At 42.0% G+C, this 27,206-nt stretch overlaps 1 protein-coding gene across 5 annotated transcripts in view; it reads right to left on the reverse strand.

Moving 5' to 3' along the window:
• The window catches only part of TRAPPC9 (trafficking protein particle complex 9), a 1,860,352-nt gene that overhangs the window by 712,402 nt on the left and 1,120,744 nt on the right, over positions 1-27,206 (reverse strand). For all 5 annotated transcript variants that reach the window (XM_029592072.1, XM_029592073.1, XM_029592076.1 and 2 more), the window contains one exon: positions 11,479-11,569. In XM_029592072.1, the coding sequence (XP_029447932.1) occupies positions 11,479-11,569 (91 nt within the window). The remainder of the gene's footprint in view (positions 1-11,478; positions 11,570-27,206) is intronic.

Raw genomic sequence — 27,206 nt, forward strand, 5'->3', positions numbered from 1 at the left:
CGGGCACAACATGGGGGTTGGGTGAACCAGGGAGGAGGGGAGGGCAGAAGCCTGGAGATAGGCAGGGCCAGGGGTGGGCATAGGGCAAGAAGGGGCTGAAATGCTAGAACAGACCCCTTTTTCACTGGCGGGAGCAGCCTAGGTGCTTCCCACCCACCTGCCCCTCACCCAAGCAATCTCTTAGGAGCGTAGGTCTGTCGCAGAGATACATGAACCGCACAATTGTGATGGCCTTCATGGCCTAATGGGGCAGTGGTTTTTGGACAATTGGTTTGATAACAAGGGCAAGGCGCTGGTCACCCCCACATCCACATCTAATTGAGATAGCCTAATTGAAGTGGCACAAATGTTCACGCGGATATCATCATGAAGCTGTATATGTTACAATGTTATGAGAGCTCTGTGTTATGTTGTGGCCATGTTATACCCTAAAATTGTTCAATGGTCCTCATTATTTGATAGAAAATGTATAACAGGTAGAGTGTATTAGGATGCATTTGGTGAACCTCCCCTGGGCGAACAGCTAAAACCGCATGATGTTGTGGTGTATTCAAGAGACAAAATGAACTATTCACAGCTCAGATTTTTCTTTTTTTACATTAAAAAAAAAATGTCATAAGTATACCAAAACCGTTATTACAAATGTATCCAGGGATAGTGATCAATTTACAAGCTGCTGCAACCTGAGTATCTGAAAAGGTCAGAGATTTTGACAGCTGAAAATTAGAGAGAGGAACTGAAGACAAGACCCATCAAAACTGTGGTAAATAAAATGTAACTTTGAATGTCTGAAATGAATAACAGTTCTCTTACAGTCAAAATTATCTAGATTAGAAAAAGAAGAAACACATTATATTCTGAGCTGTCTTGAGTATCATAGTAGTGATCCCTCTTTCAAACTGCCTTCAGTTCTCAGAAAGAAAAGCTGTTTGTGACACTCAGCTTAACAAGTCACAGTATTAACTAGCAGTAAATGCAGCTGTTCAATTAAACTTCCTAATACTGAAGAATGCATCTTCTTCTAATTGAAGAATATTAGCCACATGTATACAATAATATTTTTTAAATAATAGAATCTCTAGTTTCTATCTCTTTTAAAAGACGAATAGCATCGGATTCTGAACTTCCATTTTTATTTTCACAGATTTTAATAAACCATGGGTTTGCATGGATTGAAAGAAGTTCCTCTACACTTTCACCTATTTGTCTATTTCTTGATGTGGTATGAGCATCTCCAAAGCACAGACCGGTTTCTTTCACACACTGCAGAAGACTGAGGAATCTGAATCAGAAGAGAAGCAGACGAGTCCAGGGTTGTGCTGTACTAAGGCCCAGCCATCATGTTGCAGGGGCAGTGTGCTTAGCAGTGTCCCAGATGGCACTCCTGGACCAAATACATGCAGATGTTCTGTATTCTGCAACATCTGAAAGTGCTTTACCAACATCAAGTCATAAGACTGTTGCTTGCTTAGTAATCTAGCAAAACGCAGCAGCAATGCCATAAACCGGATAGTCACAACCAGCTTGTCGCGAAAAGCAGGGGGTGGGGGGTGGGATAATGGTACACTTCACTCCCAAACTCCCGTAAGAATAAAGACAATGTATTGGTACAAAACTGGCCACAGCTTTTATTGTAGAACACATAGTCAATAAAGAACTAAGTACCCAAGACATAACAAGTAACTTTATCGAGCGGACCCTGTGACAGGCAGTGCGTCACCTCTATACATGGGGCCTGCTGCAGCCAAGCAAATCCCTGTCCTACCAAGAGGTATTCCTGCTGGGCACTCCCGGTCAACCCGCCTCACACAAGCAAGATGCCTGCTCAACTGGGGGGGGGGGGGGGCGTCCGGTCTCTGCTGCCACTCTCAGGCCAATCAGCCCTAACAGCAGACAGTCCCCTAGCAAAGCAAAAGATCGTGAACACCACGCGATGCACTGCCTCCAAGTGGAGACACCTCTCCTGGTTAGAGTACCCCCATCAAAGGGCCCGGGTAGCTATAAAGCTTACCCGGGTCCATCCCCCACACACAAGCTGTGGCCCAAGGACTAAACCCCAAACATCGCCCTGTGAATGGCACGTCTCAAGCTGTTCAGGAAAAGGTCCTGCCTCATGTCAGAAAGGTGCACGCCTTCTCTGCAGAGCAATGCCTCACATTCGATGCACAGCCAATCATGCCTGAAGTGTAGAACCTCAGGATGTTCTGTGAAGTTACCAATCTGCTTATTAACTTTTTGCATCCAATGTCCTCACAGTGTCGAGTCCACAAACCGGTGATGGGGGATGATTTTGGACTCATGACACTCGTGCGGGACATTAATGGCGAGATGAGTGTGATGTCATTCCTCATGTTATCAAGGAGCAACTGGCCAGGGATGTCCCCCAAATAGTTGCCTCTTAGATGAATTATGAGCACCTTAGAAGGAGGCTGATCTGGCCAGTTGTTGCCAAAGGAGGATAAGCTGACCCCAACACATTCTTCTTATGCCAATCCATCGCACTATCATGTCCAGGGGCGTAAAACCCAAGTGTGCATCCATGGCACTCTTCCTTGCACAGTTCTCAGCCCAAAACACAAATAAGTGTACTATGAGCCATATCATCCAACGTTGCCAGTGAAATTCTAAAACGACAGAAGATGTTAACTTGGTTGGCTGCTGTAGTGTATCAACCCCCAATGCTGCGACTTACTAGGGTGTGCAATGGCCCGGGAAGCCATTCACCTGTCTAAAACAAGAAGGGTGTGCTGGGTTTGCAGTAGTAGATTTTCATCAGCGATGGAAACATCACAGACACGAAGGTCACAACATGCTTGCAGCTTTCTGCTGCCAGCAGTTCGCTCACACAGAAAGCAGTAAAGAATAAAATAGAAAAGGCTGCACAGAACAGCATCAACTCAAAGTGGTCATGTACCACCAAAGGCAAGACACGCCAAAGCACCAGGTGGTGTTCAAGCAGAATTGGTTTGTGCCTGTTGGGGTTACGGGGCTTGGACTTGACACACCCTGCAAGGTCCTACCTAACTACAAAGTCCCTGACAAGGTTGGGCCAACCTTGAGCTTTGGTAAAGAAAGCATAGCCTGTCAAATTGTCCTGCACTGTACTCCAGGATGCACCACACTAATTGGCTCACACTGTAAACTGAACTATCCTGTGTTATAAATCAAGACCCTGAGACTGGTCAGTGTCTTCCAGAAAGTCCATTACCTCGTTGAAGGCCCTCAGGTATGCTTGCCAGGTGGATGTTGCGATCAACTGGTGCGTCCTCACTCCAATGGTCCAGAGGTATACAGGTACTGGCATCCCCCACTCCTCGGTGTCTGGTGCCAGTCTCCTGATGTCTTCCCACTTGCAACGAGAAAGACTATCAGCAATCTTGTTGCATAGCTCAGGAATTTGCCTCGCCTATGCCATTCAAGTTTAGCTGCAAACACCTCAAGACCATTACCTTCAGCAACTCGGAATACAGTGTGCATTTGGCAGACTGCCGGTTGATTATTTGCATGACAACTGGGTTATCACACCAGAATACCACCCTCCTGTTAGCCAGCCACTCACACCAAATATGCAGTGACACAACCACTGGAATGATTCCAGGAAGGTGATATTTGATGTCATCCCTGAAGTTACCCAGCTCTGCGACCATGTCTCTGTGCACTAGGCTCCATGACAATACAGGCCGAAACCAATGCATCCAAAGCATTGGAGAAAAGTTCCAAGGTGAAACTAGACATCAGTGCCATTGAAATTGGCCAGGAATGTCTCCCACACCCTCAGACATTCATGCAGTGCGTGAATGATCCTCAAGCGGTGTTTCTTCTTACTGAATGTCATAGATTCTAAAATCAGCCTGTGCAGAAATAATCGCCCCATTGCAATAACTCTGCAAGTGAATGTCAGGCTCCTAATGAGTGACTGAGCAAATCCCAGGGTCACCTTATGAATCAGGCAGGTGCTGCAGAACAAACTGGTCAGTTTCTTTATCTTGTTGGCTAGGAGTCTGGACACCATTTGGGTGTTGTGCAGCTCAATGCCGAGGAAGGTAAGCACTCTAGTCAGCAGCTTTAATTTATCCGCCATCAGAGGGACACCGAAGTCGTGTGGCAATCTTTGAAAAATGCTGAAAATATCCCAGCACACGCCAGAGTTACACGGGTCAACAAAAAGACAATCATCTAGATAGTGTATGAAGCTTGTTAAACCCATGTGACGAGACAAGTTGCAATGCAAGAAGTTGCTGGAGGCCTCAACATAAGTGCATGAAATGGAACACCCCATTGGCATGCACTTATCAAAGTAATATGCACCATCAAAGAAAAACCCCAGTAATAGGAAGATGTCTGGATGCATGAGAAAGAGCTGAAAGGCCAACTCAATATCAGCCTTCGTTACGAAGGACCCCCACACCACAGTCCCTGAGAAGGTTGAGTGCACTATCGAACGAAGCATATGGCATTGTACAAACCTCCTGCAGGATGAAGTTATTTATCGCCTGACCAGCAGTGTAAGACAGGTTGTGTATAAACCTGAATTTAACCAGCTCCTTCTTGGGCATGACCGCTAATCTCAACAGCCAGCTTTTCTCACACAACTTGGGTAAACCAAGTAGTAGAGGGGGAGATTTGGCAGCCGTGATCATAGGTCCCTCATAAGGGATCCCATAACCTTAAATCCAGGTTGCAAAGTTGAAGCAGCACGCAAATTAGGGAAAAGCCCCAAACAAGTCTCCAGCTGTACCCACTGGAAGGTAAATAGCTCTCCTGAAACAGCTATTTACCTTTCCCAGTGAGGCCTTTCTTGGGGCATTTGAAGGTGGGGTGACTCATGGTGCAGGTAATGCAAATATGTTTGGACTTGCAGTCATGCGCTGCACATCCCCCTTTATTAAAGCGCCAGTAAGCTTCGGTGGTGGCGTACGCTGAGTGTTCCTGACCCTGTGAGGAATGAAACGAGTTGTTGGTTGCTGGCACGTCCGAGCTCCTAGCTATCATATGGATGAGCAACAACTCAAAGTCGTGGGTGCCTCAAGATATGCTCAAAGTGTCCACCATCCTACCTCTGAAACGTTTGTCGTAGTTCAGCTAAACAAATCCATTGAAAGTAGAGTGTGCATTGACAATTGCATCCAAGTAAGATCAGGTTGCCGAAAGCTGCAAGGTCCCCATCAAATATCGATGCCAAGCAAGCAAAGGAGGGCACCCAATTGTTAATTTTCATTGGCATCCGCTTAAGGCCAGTGGGAGGTTCCTGCTGCCTGTGACCCTAATGCACATTATCCTCCCTCCTGCACCCTTCCAATAAGCTAAATATGTCCATATACTGGCGGTAGCAAATGTGGTGCTGGAGTGAATGTGGTACATCCTGCCACAACTGCTTTCTAGTGTTAAAGGCAGGCAAGCCTGCGCTAGCGGTGGCAGTGCGTTACGTGCCTTCCGCTACTGATGAGCCTTGGGAGCCTAAGACACTGAAAAGGAACTTCAACTGCCTGAGTTATTGGAGCAGAGGGGTGCCTCCTGCTCTTCCGCTTATGTTTGCGACTAGTGCTCCTGCCACACTCGATAGGAGCCGGGGTAACACTAATGACCTCCAGCCCAACTGGAAAAACCTGAGGCTCCCCCAACCCGGATATAGGCATTATAACATGAGGCTCACCATCTGAGGCCTGCAGCGCTGTTGCTGTTTAAACTAAAAAGCCTAGAGCCGAATCCGCAGCAGGTGAAGTCCTGGGGTCTGCCAGGCCTGATAGGAGAGTGTCCCCACTTGGCACAGGAGTAGCTGAGAAAGGAGGAACAATTGGCCCCCTCAGGGGGTGGGGGTGCAGACTCTGTAGGGCCCATCTGGGCCTGCAGCCAACAGAGCATGCCTGTTGGACGAAAACCACGATGCCGGGGCTGCTCCAAACTGCCGTCCTTGCAATTGGGGACTCATATAAAAACCCAGCAGCCCCGAGCATGACTACAATGGCTAGGCCAGAGATATGGCCTAAGATATATTCCAGACCAGTGCTTGGCCGGATGGATAAATTATAGGGGAGAAGGGTAGCTACATGGCTGGGCTCTCCCAGACAAATACCACCTGCTCCCCAAGGGGTGAAACCGCAGGTTGAACAGGAGCATACTCCCCGGGAGGCACCCATCTTGCTGGCTGGTGAACAGGCAGATGGGGCTGGGGGGCACAACTGCCATCCACAGGGTAGAAATCCCCACTGGGCTCTGGTCCTGCTCCCCCTGCTATGCTGCCAACCTCTGGGCTCATCCCTTCTGCTGCTGTGTCCCCAGAAAGGAAATGGGATCCTTGCCCAATCCTCCAGGGCATGTGTTGTGCCCACCTCACCCTGATCCACCTCAGGTAAGTTTGGAAGGTAGCACATCCCCTGATTCCTCAGAGGGTGGAGCTGTAGCTTTGGGGCCCCACCCCGAGGAGTCAAGCATCACGCCTGGGCTCTTCCTTACAGCATCGAGGCATGGCTGTTGTTTAAGGGTTGCAAGGCAAACAATCTCCCTCTTTTTTTGTTTCCTTCACCGAATTATAGGCCGAATTTGCAGCTGGTGGGGAAGGAGTGGACTTACCCAACTCGGTGCAGAGAAGGCTGCAGCAAGGGAAGCAGAAGCAAAAGAGACAGCACACGGGTCATGCCCAGTGTTACCCTCTCACCCTGCTGACTCCGCCCCTACAGCCAATTCCCCCCAGCTTCCAATTGCCCTGTGAGCTTCCTGGATACGGACTGGTTGGCCCCCTATCACTAGTAGATACCTACCTATGGCATGTCGCTTTCCTGCCTTGTTCCACCCTGCTCTCTGGCTGCCCTGCATCTGGGCTGGCCCGCCCGTTCCTCGGCACATGCCTGCGCTGGCAGGCAAAGTCATCACTGTGAACTGCTGGCACCCTGCTGACACTGCTCTGATGCCGACGCCGCCGAGCACCGCTGAATGCACGGAGCTGTCAAGCCTGGTCAGGTAAACCCCTCACTCGAGGGCACAGCACTGGATTATCGGTGGCATCCATGCATCCACCCCGCATTTGCACTTTCATCAGTGATAATATGTTTACCTTTGTAATTTGGATCTAACAGATTTGCAACAGAGAGACGTCAAATTATGGAGGAGAACAGAGTGACACCTCAGTAGGAGAACATTTCTCAAAGGAAGACCAATCTATTAATGACCTTACAATCTGAGAACTTAAGGGAATTTCAGAACTACACACGAATGCAAAACATTTCGAATTAAAATAATCCGACACATTGAAAGAAGCCCAAAAGAACTTAAGAATTGGCTTTTTCACCTACTATCAGAACTACAGTAGGCCATCTGAACTGTAAAGTTTTACCTTCACTTCTGTCAACTCCTCCTTTCTCTGCCTCCTCCACTACACACTCCCTTTCCCATTGCAAAACTGTAATAGTACATGCAGTTAAAAAAATTCAATTTTACCAAAATCTCCAAAATTTTCCACTTTAAGACTACAGACAAAATAGTAAAAAAAACCAAAAAAAACCAAAACTAAATTCCTCAAATGTTCCTGTTTTTCTTTTCCAGGCCTTAAAATCTCTACAAACAATTTAACTTCTGGCACTGTAGCCTCCATTTAGCTGGTCCACTATGAGAATAACTTTAATACACATGTACGTGGCAGAGTACGTGTGTGTATATAGCTGCGAGCATATGATATGTACATGCATTTTAGAAACTGTGTGTATCTTCACCCCCTCAACATGTGTGTGTACAAAGGCTTTCGCGCAAATACAAGCTATGCCTTGAAGGCGATTATTCAGATGCATTGAATACGCGCACTTTTCCTATACTTCACACACGAAAGCAAAGTAGGATTTACGCACAAACGTTAGCCAATTTTAAAACATGCACACATCGAGGTAATTGCCAGTTTTACCAATTAGTCTACCAGTTTGCCCAGTCCTTCAGGTTCTTTAGCCTAAACTTCCCCAGTTCACCCAGACCTCTCATCTGGTCATCAGTGCATATTAACTAGGTTTACTATTTCTTATGCCAGATAATTAGCAGTTCTAAAAATGCAAATAATTTGGCAAATGTTCACGCATCTCTTAAAATAGTAACTTACATGTCCCTAAAATGCTGCTAGACCGTCCCTTTTACATGTGTATATGCATGTGCGAAGAGCGAATACACGTGTGTATTTTCTACTTTTATAAAATGCGGAATACGTGCATAGAGGCTACTTATGTGCAGATATGCTAATTTTTACACCCATACATTTTTGAAAATTCACCTGTATATCTCCAGATGCCAAGGCTCCTTTTATGCTGTATTACGTATATAAAATCTTGGTTCCTAAAGTAGGGGTACTTTCCCAGTAAAATATGAGATCCCAAGAAAACTGGTCAAAGCACAACATTTTAACATTGTTATTTTTAAAAGATAAAACAAATATATACATATCTCTCTATATAATTGTTTTGGGTGGGCTGGTCTTAGAAAACGAAAATGGCAAGAATATCCATCAAGCATAAAGTTAGACGAACATTGTTAAGCACTTCAAATAAAATGCTACTTAAAAGAGACTGATGCTTTGGATTATGCTATTTGGAGACTCCAGCTATATTTATTTAAGCAAGACTTAAATAAATCACTCTTTTGGAAGGCTCAACTGGCCAGACTTTCACTTTCGGTTTTCATTTTATTTTCCCCAGGCAATAAAGCATGCTCATCGCTAGAAGGAAAAAAAAAATATATATATATACACATTTACCTGGAAAAATGCCAAGTCCTTATTTTCTACCGATTTCTCCCATTTTTTGTTCTTGTTATAATAAAGACTGATAAATCCCCAGGGAAAATAATATAAAAACAGAAAACGAAGATCCCTGACCATTGGTCAGCAAGAGCCCAAGACCTGTGAATAAACTTTAGCTTCTTATATTACCAAATCTGATCATTTGCTGACATGAGCATTTATAGCATTTTAAACAACAGAATAACCATATTAAAGAATCACATCCAATCGAGAAAACAGCATATTAAAGCAACGATAAAAGTAGAGTTTTCCTATTTACAGGTCAAAAATAATCCTACATAAAACACAATATAAATGTAGATTCACTATTGAAACGATTATGCAAATGTAAGAGGTAGAAAGCACACAACATGTAGTGCTGCAGAATTATTATTTAATCATCTGATGAGGGCATAAAAGATCCAATATTTTCTTGTATAAATGCAATTAAACTATTGTGTATTTGATTCCTCTGTATTTTGGCGGCTATGTGATTCAACATGGATTGCAACAAAACATTAATCAATAATGAATTTCCATTTATAGCTCCAAGGGAGGCGGTGCTGTCCAATGCAGTTTACAATGGAATTAATTGTTAACACCTTGCTGCTGGGTGAGGCAAGCATTGTTGTTTAAAGACAGACTGCAAGCAGCTTTCATTATTCCACAAATGTGTATGGGGAAAGGCAGCAACCCCTGCCCTGAGATTATACAAAAGCTCTGTCAGAGTAAAATTGCTTTTGTTAACATTTAACTAAGGATGCATTAATTAGCAAATGTTCTTCAAATCATGCAGGAATATTAGGGAAGATATTGATAGGTACCAGGTGGGATTTTTTTTGAAACTGGATTATATTTTTAATCTCCTGAACTAACAGAATGAGGTTTATGAATACAAGAGGCAATCTCCCTGTTATGCTTTGTTGAATTACACATCCAAGCCAAGGCCTAACTGGACAAATAAATCCTTACGGTTCTTTATAGGAGACCACTCATTTTAATTTCTAAGTGCAATCAGTCAACTGTTGTACCTTTTTTTTTTTTCCCCCAAATACAGGACCAGAGATTCCAGCCTCCTCTAAGAAAGAACAATCTGCTGTACCGATGATGGAAACTTTGCTTTGAATGTATAGAAACCAACATGAATTTAAAAAACTCAGTTGTCACTTTCGCCCATTTCTGTTATTTGGTGAATGATATATGGTGGCATAGGTTACTGTAGCTTTCAAGCTGAATAAATGATTTCACAAGCATATTGTCAGTGTGTGCAAGGAAAGAACTAACTGAATTTCTCTATCAGTTTGAACAATTAATCATCTGACCCAGTTCGTCCTCTTGCAGGAGAGCGATATGCATTACTTTTAAACCTGCCTTGCTGTTTGGCTGCAGAGATCCTGTGGTAGTTTGCTATATAATGTAAGCACAATTCCGATATATTACACTGTGGTCAAATGTGCAAAGGCCACGTCATGCACTAAAATCACTAACAGCGCATGTTAAAAGCGATAGCTCGCACTATTTACCCTTTTAGTATGCAAAGTTTAACTGCTATCCAAATAGGTATGTTTTGCTAATAGGTTTATAGTTGTGAAATTCCATGCTAATTCTTTGTTAATGTGTGACTGTGATGCAAAACTATGCAAACAGCTCAAACTATGAACGCAAAGTAAAATTACATGTGAAAAACCCTTTCAAAAACAAAGTTAAACTACACTTCAATGATATGAGGTTGAAATGTTTGTGAAAAAGTCAGTAAAAAAAGTATGCATTCTATTTAGCAACTGGGCTTATTTGCATAGAAGTCTCATTATCAAAACAGCATGCACACTAAGTTTGGAGCACTTTAGTACATTGGTTTCAAATATTTTAACATGATAGGCAGCCAAAGAAATAAGAGGTGCTGCAGTTCTACAGTTTTCAAAGTCTAAAATAGCAGTTTTATGTATATCGTTTCTGGTTAAGCTTTTACATATTTAAAGTTTAGCAGTATCACATTAAGGAAGATAATTCCTATTGGTTGAAAATACTTTTATATGCACTGCTGTTGTAATAACATTTTGCTTCATTTGAACATTTTAGGGGAACTGCAAATTCTTGACAGACGTTTAGCCTGGTGTACACGAGATTCACAGTAGAACAACATTTCAAATTATAACATTTTTAAGGCTGCAAGAATATTTAAAAGTACATTTATAATAAATAAAACCAAAATTATTCTAGTTGAATGCCATAAAATATACACTACATGGATGTACTGCAAAATATAGTCTGGGTTTCCAGCTGTACATCAGAACACATAGTGACACTTCTCATGATGTTCAATAATACACAAAACGATCACCAGTTTAGCTATTGTAATATCTTCAATACAATAGCCAGTTTAGCCAAACCAAACTCCTCAGGCTAATTCCTATCTTTAAGCTGAAAAACTCCAACAACGGGTGAAAAACACTAACAAAATCCACTACTTTCTTCCTCCAATTCCCAAAGTCTTCATCACAAGAATGTAAGAAATCAAAGAATTTTCCAATAATTCCCAAGCACTAAGGTTTCCAAGAATGCCATTCAAGGTTATAAGCATGGGGGAACACCTCCTTCCACTGTGCAGCTTAATCAACACTATTTAATGATGGAGAATAATGAATCCCCTCCAGAAATAATGCTAGGCCCATCAATTCAATTGCCAAGTAGATCGTACTGGGTCATGAAGCATTTGCATTACTCACCCCACTGGAGAGGGGCCAGCTGTAGATGTTCGAGGACCAATTGATTGAGGACGCCTTCCACACTCGCTTTGCCTTCTCGCTTCAGAGATGGGTGAAAAGAAGTTAAGGAAAATGTCACCAATGATAATTTGGGACAAGTCAATGACTGGAGTAAGAAGATATGAGAAGAGAAATGCATTAGATGTTGGTCATCAAACCTGAAGCAATTCATTGCTGAGTACAATGGGATAACCAGGGATAAAAAAACAGATCTGGGGCTTAACTATAAGAAAAATATACATACAAACCATTTTATTATTTAAAACAGCACAATCACCAAACGCTCATCATCATTGCCTCTTCTTAATAATACATTAAGACTGGTGCAAACTGTGCAATCTGCCAGTAAAGTGTAATTGGATATAAACACTATTTATTTATTTGATTTATATTCTGCTTTACTACAGAAAAGAAAACAAAAATATTACTGACTTAAGTCAAGGCACTTTTAAAAAGGGAACACTGACAATGCATACACATAGGTTTACACAGAATAGTTTTCATGATTTTTCACATTAGAAAGTAGCGATCAGGCCTTAAACCAATATAAGTATGGCAGTCCATTTGACTGTCATGATTTCTGTCTCAATTCATACACACGACAGCAGGACTTAAGCTTTTTTTTCCTGGTAATACTGATGCTTTGGTTTTGTTAATTTCTCCAATGGAGATACAATTTCATATTTCCTAGCATTAACATGGTTTCTGAACTCCTGCCAACAGACTGAATCGTCTTTGACTTGCAAGAAAAACTAGCCCCATTTCTCGTTATAATTTACATGTGCACATATTGAAAACATGGTAGCAGACATAAAAAGGGGCTGGACTAGCATAAACTTGAAAGCCAAAATGATTGATGCTACTATTCACAAGTTTTAAGCTGCTGCAAATTCAACTCCTTTTGTGTTTTTATACATTAAGAGCCTTAATTTCAAAGCGACTTACGCTCATAAAACACTGCATAATGCACATAAGAGGCAATATGAAAATCAACAGGTGGGTCAGTGTGCATAAAAGGACTGTGAAGGAGTCTAGGAGGACCCCTCAGAATACCTTAAAGGACCAGCACTAGATATATGGCCTAGTCCACCTTAAGAAGCAGTACAGGAAATAATCCTGGATACAGGGTATTTCCCTTAGCAGGGGATAAAATTAGGCAGTTTCCAGAAAAGCGAAAGAAGCAGTGACTGTTTCAGAGCTGCTTATGTTTACATTGCTGCATCTTTATTTTAAGCACTGCTGAGGTAAACAGGACATTTGCTTGTGTTTTGTGTTAAAGTTAATAATGTTTTTGAGCCAGAACAGCCAGAGTCCAGGCAGCTCTGTCCTCCGGTAACTTTAAAAATCATGGTTCACACCCACAACTTTATATATGGTGGTAGCAGTGGGATCTGTGCTCTAATGTGCCTGCAGAGATGGAGAATCAAGCCAGCTAAAGAAAAAGAGAAAAGAAAATTTTTTTTGTGTGAGCCTAGCTGCAGCAACAGCCAATAAATACTGGAGGTCAAGGGGGCTAGGCCTGCTTGAAAAGATAGGGACTTACAATTATTCAGAGCTGGACAGGCAGGATTTTTTTCCCCTTTCCCCAAAGTAAATGAGAGAGTTTTGTTTCACTTCAAATGTCTGTACAGGCCCAGGGTGTTAGGCAGCAAGTACTGCAGAAGCAACTAAGCAAATAACATGCTGCCATGATACAGACAGTGGAAGCCCTGCAAGCTGTTATATCCCAGCCTACCTATATGAAACCCATGATACTTAAGAAGCACCATACTGCTTCTTAGTAACTCTGAATGTACAGCTCGGCTTGTGGAGTGGCCAGAGACTATTTGGGCCACTTATTTGGAAAATTACCTCATATTACGGAGGGCCTTATGTTGATATAGGCTTTTTTCTGTCTCAGAGAGAAAGTTTTCATAGAGAACAACTTGTAGTTGTGATACAGCTTTGTCCAGCCAAACAGTATACTTAACCTTCCTGAAATCTTCACCTGCCTCTACACAGACATTCTCAGTATTAATTGAATTACAGATCTCACCACCATTATCTTTCTAGCCCAGCCCTACCATTTATATCTGATACATCCTCTTCTCAACCCCTCCTCTCTATATCACATCAGTAAACACCTTCTCTCAACCCTCTCCCCTATATCCCATTAGAACTCCTCTTGTGAAAAATGTTTCCTATTCCGTTACCTCATCCCTGTATATCTGTCCTTCCATGACTGCCTTAAGCAATGTTCGTGACTATCGCTAAATGTATGATACATGACCACTTCAAATTACTGTAATTCGCTACTTATAATATTTGTCATGATGTAAACCGTTGTGATCTTCACTTGGAATGACAATATATAAAATGGCTAAATAAATAAATAATAAATAAGTCAGACTATATCTTTCAAGCTACATACCTGGATGAAAAGGTCAGCTACGCAGAACAGCTGTCATACTCGAGAGGGCTGGGTGTACCCTAGCCAGCAATGATTCCAGCAGGAAACGTCCTCCCAGGGGAGAGTCCACAGAAAATTTAGATGGACCCAGCCAGAAGATGGCTCTCTTAAGTCTGCATGGAAGCATGTACAAGTGCTAGTGGGGAAATCAGTCCCTAGTCTGGAGATTAACATTCCATGTCTACCATCTCTTACAAGGAAAAGGGCACTGCTCCAGGATAGGTCATGAAAAAAACAAAACAAAACTAGGACCAAATGTTTCATTCCCTGGAAAATATCCCTAGTAGGGGCAAATGCACAGCCTAAGAAGTTTGAGCTGAGAGGGAGGGTATGTGAAGGAGGAGAAAGACTGATACTTCATGCATATCCAGCATAGCTCTCTGCTTCAATGGCAGGGGAGAAAGTCTGATACTTTGTGCATATCCAGCATAGCTCTCTGCTTCAACGCCAGGGGGAATGAAGAAAAGTGGACCTATATACAGACAACAACCAACAAGGACTGAATTACATAGTCTTGGTAAACAAATAAGCATGGGTGTAGCTTGCTTATTGCGGCAGTTATTACCCCTAACTAATTAAGCTAGATATTTCACTTAGATGCAGCGCCAACACTGCTCTCTACATTAATGGTGGGGGTGGAAGGAAAATAGAACCAAAAGGTTACTAAGTGCCAAGAGTAACAGATAAGTATCAGAAAAAAAAAGGTGCGAAGCTTGCTGGGCAGCCTGGATGGGCCATTTGGTCTTCTTCTGCCATCATTTCTATGTTTCTATGGAGTATTATAGGAAGCCCCTCCTCAGAACACCTAAAAGGGATCGGCTCCAGGTATCTGGCCCGATCCACCTTAAGGATCAGAGCGGAAGAGAGTCCTGATTGCAGGGCATTTCCCTAAGCAGGCAGGTCCCAGAAGGAATGGAAGGGCTCAAGAGATTAAGAAGCAGAGACTACACCAGAACTGCTTATGTTTAAACTGCATCATTTTTATTTCAAGCACTGCTGAGGTAAGCAAGACTTTTGCTTGTATTTTATGTTGAAGTTAATAAAGTTTGAACAAGAACTGCTGGGATTCAGGCTCTTCGCTCCTCCAGTATTTTTCCAAGCCACAAGTTGCTCCCACAGCTTTACAAGGACACACATAACTTGGTTTCATGTGGACAAGAAAAACAAAATGGGATTTTTCTTTGACTCAGACATGGAATCAGCCCCAGGTACTCCCAGAATCATTGTCTGGGAAATCACAGCCGGTAACTCAGCTCTATGAAAGAACCACAACATAGTCCTATATGGTTCCAGTCTCGGAGGAATTTCCCCATCCTCCAGAGTCAGGATTGGCCACTTCATCCGTGCCATCCAGATCCCTATCGGGAAGACTTGCTAATGATCTGGGTGTACTTTGGTGCTTAACAGTAATACTGAGCGAGTAACAGGTCACCACCTGTGACTCTGACCTGGGAAGAATGATCAGGGTCGAGGACTGCACCTGCAGAAAGGATTGCAATCCTTGAAAAAATTCCACCCAAGAAAAGGCAGAAGGGTCCATACCAAAACCAGAAGGCACCTGTGCTCTGCCCACTGAGCTACCGTCCCCCGCTGACAAACCAGTTAAGGGAATTCCAAGGTCAGGCGCCCCTCCTGACATGTCTTTACCCAGATTCTCATCAGGCTGGGAAGAACAAGGCTTAGTAAAATCAGAAGAAAGTAATTCTGCCTGAGTTTCTAAGCAGCGCTGGCACAAGTTAGAGGGAACGCCAAGCTGAGATGCCCAAATATGACAGGCAGCACATAGGGAAAGGCACTTAGGGTTTCTTAGCTATAGGCATCATCAGTCTTGTCAGTATGCTTAACAGGCGACTGAAAGGTGTGCATCCAGCTGAATTTGCAGATAAACTGCAAATGTGCTGTAACCCGTAACATCGAAATACAAAACAACACAGACAGACGCTGGTGGAAACATGAAAAATGTCCCAGATAATAAATTTTATATATATATATAAATATATATATATTTATGTATAGAAGGTAAAGACCTCATATAATACTGTGCAGAGTACCCAAATGTACACTCACATTTGCACGTGGTAAATTCCACAGCACAATTTGTTGGCATATCATTTTTGCCAACATAAACTGTGCTGTGGAATTTACCACGTGCAAATGTGAGTGCACATTTGGGTACTCTGCACAGTACTATATGAGGTCTTTACCTTCTATACATATATATATATATATATATAAAAAAAATTATTATCTGGGACATTTTTCAGGTTCCCACCAGCGTCTGTTTGTGTTGTTTTGTATTTCGATCCAAAACATAAGCACACAATCAATGCCCAAATTGTGTGTACAGGTAAGTGTGCACCTAACACAGACGCCGCTACCACCTGGACACCAATCAGGCGTCCGACTAATCATCCAAAAACTGGACGCATAACCTGGATACACAGCCAGATGCACTTGCACGAACCAACGGACCTGAAGAGGGCAGTCTAACATGCAGTAAAATGCATGCAAAAACGCTGCTGCGGTCTACCACGTGGCGAACAGAGAAAAGCCTAAGAGCGGGTCCTAGTCCAAAAGGGCTGCTCAACCTGCCCACGTCTCTTAACCTCCCTCAGGGGCGGGAACGAATGACAGAATGGCATGGCGAACACAGAGATTGGAGGAAGGAGGAAGTTTTGTTTTTTTTTAAGCTTCCACCTGCTGGAGATGAAGAATATCGGCAGGCTGATGTCACTGTAGGAGTATATATACACTGTGATGTCAGCTTTGCTCCTTCTCCATCTACTGGTAGAGGTGCATAACCCACTGGTTCTGAATTCATCTGTCTGGACGCTAAGAAATACAGTTTTACAATTTTTCCACTGCTCTGAACACCTCCAAATTATTTAACTGTTAAGTCAGATAATTTGGAGGCATTCTAGGAAAGCTTATCAATTTGGCTGGATAATTTATGTAACTTACTAGATCATTTATCAATTTGTGTTAGGACCTTAATGCACACATTAATGCCCTAATGCCTGCGATAAACAACGATCCGCAAATTCCACATTGAGTATTCCAGTGGGAGGAGTCTGGGGTAGAATTAATGGTAATGAGGTTCGGTAGCGCCAAATGCAATACAGCAACACAAGATTTAGCGCTGTGCATGCAATTGGCTTGCATTTCAGAGAAAATATTTTTAGAGCAAGGGAGAGAGAGAGAGAGAGAGATCAATTTTACCATAAATATCTCAGAATGTTTCTGTAACACCACCCTCTAAGGCCCCCCCCCCCCCACCTTCCAAAACCCACCTTGATTCAAAGTGCCCTGTAGAATGGTAAAATATAGAGAGTGCCAGACTGACGCTCTCACTCTCCCCCCTGCAATCAGAGTGTAAGTGAAAAATAGCAGAAGTGTGAAAACTTATCTTGCCTTGGGTAAATTGCCTATGCGAGGTGGGAGTAGGATAATTAGCCTAATTATACCCCCTTTTGTTTTTGTTTCTTTTAAATCGCAGGGGCTAGTTCCACTATATTTATAGCACTTTGATAAATCTAGACCTTGGTCTGTTAATGCCTGAGAGCAGTCCTAAAAGTCAGATAAGCTCATCTGGCTATAATCAGCAGTGCTCTACTGAATAATAGCTATTTATTTATTTATTTACAGGTTTTTCTATACTGTCATTCGGTATTCCATTACAACGGTTTACAATGACAGATATTAAAAAAGTGAAACATTAGCCAATAAAAATAAAGTATGTAAGTAAAAAGAGATAAGAACATAAATTACAAAATAGAGTAAAACCACAGAGTAATAAAAGTAATGCCTTTCCACTATTGAATGTTTAAGATACATTTCTGAAAACCCTAAGGTCTCTTACTCAGGCAATGTATCATAAGATGTTTCTTATAGTTGCCGTTCTTTATCATCATATTAAATATGAACATTAACTTTAGTTTGAAAATGTTTAGTTTTCTGTATTCAGTTTAAATGTTCCAATTTCTAAATTTGTTTTAAAGTTGTTTAACATGAGTTCATGATTTTCATGTCAAAATCCAAACCACTAAGGAGAACCTATTTATTTATCTGTTATCTCCATACAAATTGTGTCCTCAGTAAACAATGATATATAAATAAACAAATAAAATTAAAGACTTTATAAATCAGAAGTAAATAATACTTTTCTGCAGCAAAATATATTTTTAAATCACAATTTCATTAGGAAAGTTTTTAAATTCTGCTGGGATTCCGGCATGGCACTAGAATTAACTTGAGAATAACACCATTGGTTCAGAATAGACTTACAAGGCACAGTAAAACTTACTAGCCTCAAATACCACATCCCCCTTAACTCTTTGGAAGTTTTAAAATCCATGAACTAGTCAAGATCCTCTTGTTTTTATGAAAACTTAAAAAGATAAAATCTTAAGGTGCTATATATTTACAAAAATCTTTTGCAGAAATTAACCTTTTACGATGACAAATATTGAATATATTTGCCCCGATGACTTTCTTGTATGTTAATCCAAAAATATTCCTGCTGCCATAAACTAATCTAGCATACTAGTGTTAAAAAAAAAAAGAAACAGATAAAGATCTCAGGCTCAACTAGTCTGTCCATTATCCATTCCTCATGCACAACTACATTTCTTATTTATATATTAAATATCAGCAGAAACATTCCCCGTCTGCCAAGCAATCTTTTATTTTTTATTCTATTCTCAAGGTGGCAATTGTTGATTGGTGCAGCTTCTTCCAGTCAGCATGGGTTACTATATTCTTAATCACCATCATTCAGTCACTGGGCATCTTCTAAGGTCCATATTCAAAAGCCAATTAGATGGATAACCCTGAAGTTATTCATCTAAATAGCAAATATGGCATATTTAGCCACTTATCTGGCTAAGCTATAGCCAGCAGTTATCCAGCTATAATTCAGTCAGATAAAAAAAGTGGTGATCCAGGGAGGGACTGAGATATCTGTTTAACTTAGCAAAATATTGGGTATATCCAGCTAGGTAAGGCGGACAACTTTAGGCCTGCTTTAGAGCGGGCCTACGGTTAACCAGCCTTGTGTGGCCAGATAACGCCCTACTTACCCGGATGTCTTTAAAAGATACCTGGGTATGCAGAGCTGTTAGACATGGAGAAAAATAACTAAAGGGGCCTGCAGCTGGATGCTGCCCCCTCCCATTCCCCAAATCTTGTACATGGGCCTCTTGGGTTATGCAACCCTCCTAAAGTCTTTAAAATTCCTGTGGTACACAGGTCTCCGAACCCCACCACCCAACCCATGCTCCTTAACATTTACAGGAATGTAGTTCCCTCTCCCAATCCCTCCTGCCCACCTACAGTGTTAATAGTCCTGCCCGCACCCCCAACCATCCCCAGACCCCTCTCTATCCCACCCCCTATACTTTACTGCTGGGAGCAAGGCCTCATCTCACCCCCTTCCGGCAATGGAAGCACAAACTACCCATAGTTTATGCTTCCAGTGCTAGAAAAATAAGCACACGCAGTCAAAAAAAAAATTATCAAATTCATTTATCCTAATTTCAATCCAATGAAAACATTAAAAAGGTCCAAAGGAAAATAAAAATGGAGGCAATTACATTTTGCAAGCCGAGATATTCTGACAGCTTTGTGGCCCCCTGCCCTAGTGCATGGAGGCATTGTTATGCTCTATAGAACTCTCCATCATTAGAGATTTCCCTCCCTGAGTAATTTATCATTAGCGAGAAACCCTCCAGTCTCTAATTATCATCATAAGAAGTGGGCCCTCTAGGCAGCCTGTGATCATGGGATTGTTAGCAGATTAGTTTTTAAGCTCTGTTCATTTGAGGTGGAACAATCTAGTGTTAGCTCCTCTCAGAGTTTTTTTAAATCATTTAGATGATTTATCTTTAAATAGTTCTATTAAATGGGCATGGTTTCCCTAATTAACTGTCATAAAAGGTGCAATAGTTCTCTGATGTGCTTCGTAGCTGTGACAAGATTAAGTCTACAGAATGAAAAGTAGTAGCTGCTGGCAATATATTGAAGGAAAATTGTATAACACTGATCATAGCAGTAACAAAGACTATTGACCATTTTAGAAGCTACCCTCTGGACCGACTCCATCCTATTTATTTCCTTTTGAAAGTGCAGTCTCCGGAACTATACGCAGTATTCTAAGTGAGGTCTCACAAGGGAGCTATACAGGGGCAATATCACCTCCCTTTTTCTGCTGACCATTCCTCTCCTTATGCAGCCAAGCATCTTTCTGGCTTTTACATTCACTTTATCCACCTGTTTGGCCACTTTAAGATTATCAGATACAATTACCCCCAAATCCTGCATTTCCTTTGTGCTTAGAAGAATTTCATCTCCAATACTGTACCTTACCCTTGGGTTTTTGCATTATAAATGCTGTAGGGGGAGAGGGCTAATGCCTTCACCGCTGTACTTGGCTTCCTGCATCCACTAGCCTTTCAGCTGTTGTCTCCTGGCAGCTGTGTCCATGCCAGAAAAGCAGCTACCGGACCTAGGCACTCGACTGAGGGAGGGACCATAAGATATCACCTCAGGAGTAATGGTACGTAAATCTCCTGGGTTTTTTTTTTTGTTTTATTGTTTTTTTTTAACAAGCAATCCCCTTTAGGGAAATGCACATCCACCATCTGTTGGAGACAGCGAATATTGGCAGGCTGACAGCACAGGGGTATATATATATACTGTGACATCAGCTTTGCTCCATCTGCTGGTAGAGGTGTATAATCCACTGGCGTGGATTAACCTGTCTGAATGCAGAGAAAAGGTAGGATTTTGCAAAGCAAAGGAGACCCCTCCATTAGGATTCCCACACAGCCGCTAGGAGAGTTATGCGCAATTAAAATCACCATGGGCTCTACCCAGAGGTCTGTAATAAGGACACCTACCTACACAGAAAGACTCCCTGTAACCACAATCAGAAATACACATCATTTAGGACAAATGGGCATTAATTTAACTTTAATAATCATTAAGCTTTATTTGAACACCCAGACCTGGTCCTGTCTATTTCTTAAAGCCTCTCACCTCATGGGAAGCATCTAAAGTACAGTGCACACAACAGAGACCTTTTTCTCAATGTCTGGGCAATAGGTAAGAGCTTCCCACCAAGAATTAAGTATCAGAGTGGGAGTGAATGGTTAAGCTGGAGGAACCCCGAAAAAAATAAATTAGATTGTGTGCCCTTGGGACTTAAAACACCCCACTAAGTGTTACACTGAGTCTGTCTGGCACACCAGCATCAAGATATGCACAATTATACTGTACGAACACATGCTGTATTCACAAACTTGGAATACACAGAAGGGAATGTTAGATTAGGGTACTCATCTTATATATACAATTTAATATAACATTTCACCATTCCTGCCTCCTTGTGTATTTGTTGCTGTGCATTGAATCTGGGGTTTGGGCGGAGGATGGTGCCAAAAACGTTAGAGAGGGGGTTGACGGCGTGCCATAGCAGTGGGCCCCTTCTACAACATGTCAGCATGAAAAGCTCAATAAAGGACCAATTTTCAATGACCTGCACTTCCGCAAAGTTCATGGGTATCTTTCTAGCCCTATGGCCCTCATGGCTAAATTTCAAAGGGAAGCAACGCAAGCAGATTCCATTTGAAAACTGCCTTTAAGGCGTAAGGGTACGAAGCACCTGCATACATTGTACCTGCTAATTTAATGGGTAGCAGAATGAGAGCCAAACAGCATGCATACGTTGAAAATCCAAATATATGCATGCTGCTTCATCCCCTGACTTAAGCATACCATTGGGAATACTGCCTTTTAATCTGGCTAAAAGTCCATACATTGTGAAGTGTTACATAAAATCATTAAAGCAGACCAGTTTCAATTTGATTGCAGTGAATTTACTACTACCTTCTAGAACCTATATGGATTTTCACAGCTGATGGCATATTACTCCCGCAGTTTATGCTATGAATCATAAGTTCAGAATTAAGTTTAAAAATTATTTTTAAAATGGTATTAATTTAATTGCATCATTCCCGAGTACGAAGGAAGAGGGTGTAGGCAATGGAAGACTAATGATTCAGGCTCATGAAGGTTCGTCTGATGAATGATAGTCTCCTCTTCCTTCTCTCTCTTCAAAGCAACTTGGCATATATAATCAGGAAATATGTTTCAAACATTAATTATTTTGTTGGAATACGTGTACAAGAGAGCATTTGGGAACTGCTTTAAAATAAAGCAGTAAGGCAAAAGTCACACTAGCCCAAACAGGGTGAACAGAAAAATAAGGTACACGGATTTTCAGTCATCTATTTGCTTGAATAATTAGTGCTAAGTTAGTTAAGGCAAACTTTAGTTTATCAAAAATGCTTACCTACAATGACATGCTAACACATTAGTGATTAAGGAAAGGACAACAGTATTGTGAGATGGGCAAAGCAGAAGAATATGACATGGGCAGAAATGTTAATCCTTCCCCATGGAATAAGTGTAACCCTTTTTTTGGCAGATGGCATGTTTCCTAGGGATTCATAAAATAATTTATTTTGCCAATTCCCAACAATTCTGTCTCCAAGGGGTGGATTCTTCTCTGTGGGTCAGAAGGCTAACCTTCTGACCCAGGCACTGGAAAACCTTCTGTGAATGTGTTAACCTTGCTCTTCAGGACAGGCACTTGGACAAACCATGCAGGAGTAGCTGGACGGGTGTTCAAAATAAAGTTTACAGATATTAATTTTATGAAAATCAATAAAATGAAATAATAAAGTGTCCTAGTGCATCCATTTGGTAGAACCAGTTTAAGCTGTATATCCCTCTGCGGAAGTGTCCTTTGGTACTGAAACCTGGAACAAGCAATCTATCCATGGTCTCAAGGGGGCTGGGGTATCCTAACCGGAGCAGATGTCCCCTTTCACACAGTGCCTGATTTCCAGCAGGGTATTCCTGATCTTTACCTGCCTGTGTCCCGCGTGCCTGGGTAGAAACTCCAATTGGGGGAGGGGGGATCTCCAGATGGTCTTCTTCAATATCCTCTTTGAAAGTTATACTTTAGACCCTTTGGGAATAAAGGCCAGATTTGGGTAAGGAAGGGGACAGCAAAAATACTTCCTTTCCAAAGTTGGAAAAAAATCAATATTGCCAAAAATACTAGGGCTTTCACACAGGTCTCTGCAACCTCCTCTTGCTGGGGCGAAGGAGTGTACAGATTCACTCCTGCAACTGTGAAGAAGGGACTTCAGCCTCTCAGAAGGTACAGGTTAAAATAGCAAAATCCCAACTCTCCATTTAAGAAAAATGACAAAAAACACTCTGTTTCGCTCTCTTCCCTACAGTCTAGCACCAAGATCTGGCAAGGCAGTGTCTCTCCCTTTCTTAGCTAGGCTGGGGACCTACACTTGAAGAGCACACCGAAGATCCATCCTTCTTCTCCATTAAAATCAAAACTACATTGCCTCCTAGTCACATGGTCTAACCACCCCTTATGCCTAAAAGGACTTCCCATTCCTGCAAGGCTCTGGGGGAAGTACAGTACTGAATGGCATAGTCCTTATGCAGATGCCTAACCAAGGGCTGGTGACTAGGGCCATCTAGTGGAGAAGCAAAGAAGTTACACAGCCAGAATGACAAGGGCTCCCAGTGACATCAGTAAACTATGCGAGTCCTAAGTCCCCACAGAGTACGTTCATCCTTTCCTCTTCCAGATCTCAGCAGAAAGCTGAAGTGGTTTAAATAAAATTATTGTAATATTTTAGATAAAGCAGATGGGCTATTTCCCCTAAACATACTTATGTTAATCTTGGGGAAATAAACAGATGTTTCAAACACATATTGATTTTGCTTCAGAGAGAGTTCTGGATCCAAGAGGAGGTAAATCAGCACCAATTAAATGCTAAGCACAAGAGGAAACTATAAATAAACAGAATCTTTAAAAAAAAAATACATTTAACACGTTTGATTTTAAACTGACTTTTTAAAACTTTTTTAAATAGAAGCTACTATGCAATTTTAACTTTTTTCTAGTGTGGTGGTATACGCTATTTTAATGCAGGTATACACTAGGGAAGAAAGACATGATTTAGTGGATCCATGGACTGGGTTGGCAATCTGGAAACCCCGGGTTGAACACTCAACTCTGCCATCAGCTTTCTATTTGAAATTAGACCTGCTACCTTCCAGGGTCTCAATTTACCTAAACGAAGTTTAAGTGCAATTTTCATGCTAGTAACCGCTTCTCTTTTTACCTTTTGTAAGATGCATGCAATTCTCTGTTGTGAACATCCCCTGCCCTTTCTCTTCACTAGGCTCCATAAACTGATCCTCATAAGTCAGATTATCTAGACCTCATATTTCTGTCTTAAATGTGATGCTTCTGTTATCATATCCAAGTACCTACCAACATATTTTTTTATGTAACAATACCGCAATCACAACTCCCGGTTTCCTGTAGCAGCTCAGGGGTAAATTCTGTGTCTGAAATTTCATGGTGAATTTGCAAAATTTTGCATAGATTAGTATATTAATGTAAATTGCATTTTACTTGTTGAGGGTAATTTTACAACTATGTGAGTAGAAGAAACTGCAGGTAAAAAGTACTTACAAACTTTAGCTCAAATTTTCAAAGCAGACTTGCATGCATAACTCCACTTTAAAAATGAGGGCTGATTTACATACTTGCATTTACATCAGCTTTGGAACAGGTATAAAGATGAACACATACAATTACATGCATACTTCTTAAAAGCAAATGTAGGCACAAAAATGATTTCCCTCCCCAGCTCTGTCTCCAGATAATGTCTTTTTTTTCCGTGTGCGCCTAAAAATACGCACGTGAAATACAAGCATACTGTTATGCCCACAACCCCTTGGGCAATTTTCAAAAGCCCAATTTACACTTGTAAATCCTTTTGAAAATCAGGCCCTATAAAAATAAGGCCATTTCCTGACCTCTCTTATGTGTCTTTATTTTGTTCTCTTTAATGTTTTTCTGGGTGGGGGGGAGGACCCCTAGTAATTGCTGAATAGAATGAACATGGGGATGAGATCGGAGAATGGGGAAATATAGAAAGGAAAAAAAAAGGGATGGCGGAGGAGAGGGAGGGATAGCCAGAGCAAGGGGGGGAAGGAGAGGGAGCGGGGCCTGGGAGGATAAAAGATAGTGGAATCTCACACACACATGGCACATCTCCTCTCTCATACTACCGCTACTATCAAACATTTATATAGTGCTGCAAGATATACAATAGAGCTGTACAGATATGTATATGAGACAGTCACTGCAATTTATAATCTACTCACGACACACAGAGAAATAAATGAGAGACTTAGGTTAAAACTGACAAGGTTGGTGGGATTTAATTGGGGAAAAAGAAGACTTAACTAACAGAGAAAACTCTATGCTCTCTGAGAGTCCATATAAGAAAATAGGAATTAAGGTTGGTGGGACTTTAAGTCAGATCTTTCTCACACACACACACCCTCCTTCATCTCCTCTCCAGCCCATACCCGCATCCCTCCCAAATCTAATTTCTTGCACACACATTCTGCCATCCCTATTGCCTCTGGGTCATCCAATCAAGCTAATCCCACCTGAACCCTGTCTCCCAACTTTCATCCTTCCCCCTAGCTGATTCCCTCACACACTCACATTTCCCCCAGCACCTCTCACACCTTCACCAATTCCTCGTCTCATCCTTCCCCATCCCTGTTAATTCTATTTTTGTCAACAGCACCTGTCCCCCAACTCCCAAGTTTTACATTAAAAAATATCCAGTAAAAATATTACAATCCTGTAACCTTAAAAGAAAAAATATGACTCAAAGGCCCTGCACATTATAGGAAAACTGAATATATTCCATTTCTTTGGGTTTTTAGATGTACGCCCCACTCTGAAATCAGCGATACATTATCAATTTCATTACAATATCAAATTTAATTTTCTGTTTTTGAATATTCAGGTCTGCTCTGACATTGACAGCCTTGGGACTAGGACACAGGAGCTGCTACAAGCCAGCTTTGAGAATGCAATCAGTCTGAACTAAGGGAAAAGCTAAACATGCTAGCTTACACTTAAACCCCCAAACTACCTAATTTAAATAAAGAGGAAAACATATCATCCAATTTCCATGCAGCATTGCTCCCTGAGAAGCAGAGGATAGACTCGGGAATCAAACCCGGTCTTCTTTATAGTAGCAGGGCAGCACTACCACTAAACCATCAGATTAGAGCAAACTAGGATACTGTTGAAGACGTACTCACCATTTTTAAGGGGGGAAAAAAAAAAGAGAGTCATGAGAAGAAATTACCAAACTAGTTCTGAGAGTGAAAAGCAGCACATGCTTACAGAAAGTATACAAGAAACAGGTTGCATGTAGCTTTGTCCATTTGCTGTCATACTCTCCTGGTACATCGTGATTTAGGGAGACACTTAACCCAGGGTGAAATCCCAGACTGTTACTGCTCTATCTTCCATAAATCTGTCTAATACATCTTTGAATTTAATTATGCTATAGGTCACCATAATGTTGTAACAAGTAGAGATGTGAATCGTGTCCTCGATCGTCTTAACGATCGATTTCGGCTGGGAGGGGGAGGGAATCGTATTGTTGCCGTTTGGGTTTTAAAAATATCGTGAAAAATCGTTAAAATCGTGAGCCAACCCCCTAAAACCCACCCCCGACCCTTTAAATTAAATCCCCCACCCTCCCGAACCTTAGTGTTGGATAAGGCACCAAAAGGAGGTACTTGTTACCAGGGATGTGAATCGTTTTTTGACGATTTAAAATATCGTCCGATATATTTTAAATCGTCAAAAATCGTTAGGGCCACGATACAATACCAATTCCCCCGATTTATCGTTAAAAAATCGTAAATCGGGGGAAGGGGGAGGGCAGGAAAACCGGCACACTAAAACCCCCTAAAACCCCCCCCCGACCCTTTAAATTAAATCCCCCCCCCTCCCGAACCCCCCCCCCCAAATGCTTTAAATTACCTGGGGATCCAGCTGTGGTCCAGAACGGCGGCGGTCCGGAACGGCCCCCTCAATTGAATCCTTTTGTCTTCAGCCAGCGCCATTTTGCAAAATGGCCGCCGCAAAATGGCGGCGGCCATAGACAAAAACGATTCGACGCAGGAGGTCGTTCTGGACCCCCACTGGACTTTTGGCAAGTCTTGTGGGGGTCAGGAGGCCCCGCCAAGCTGGCCAAAAGTTTCTGGGAGTCCAGCGGGGTTCAGGAAGCGATTTTTTGCCGCGAATCGTTTTCCGTAC

This window comes from Rhinatrema bivittatum, chromosome 2, assembly GCF_901001135.1.
Source record: "Rhinatrema bivittatum chromosome 2, aRhiBiv1.1, whole genome shotgun sequence".
Lineage (NCBI taxonomy): Eukaryota > Metazoa > Chordata > Amphibia > Gymnophiona > Rhinatrematidae > Rhinatrema > Rhinatrema bivittatum.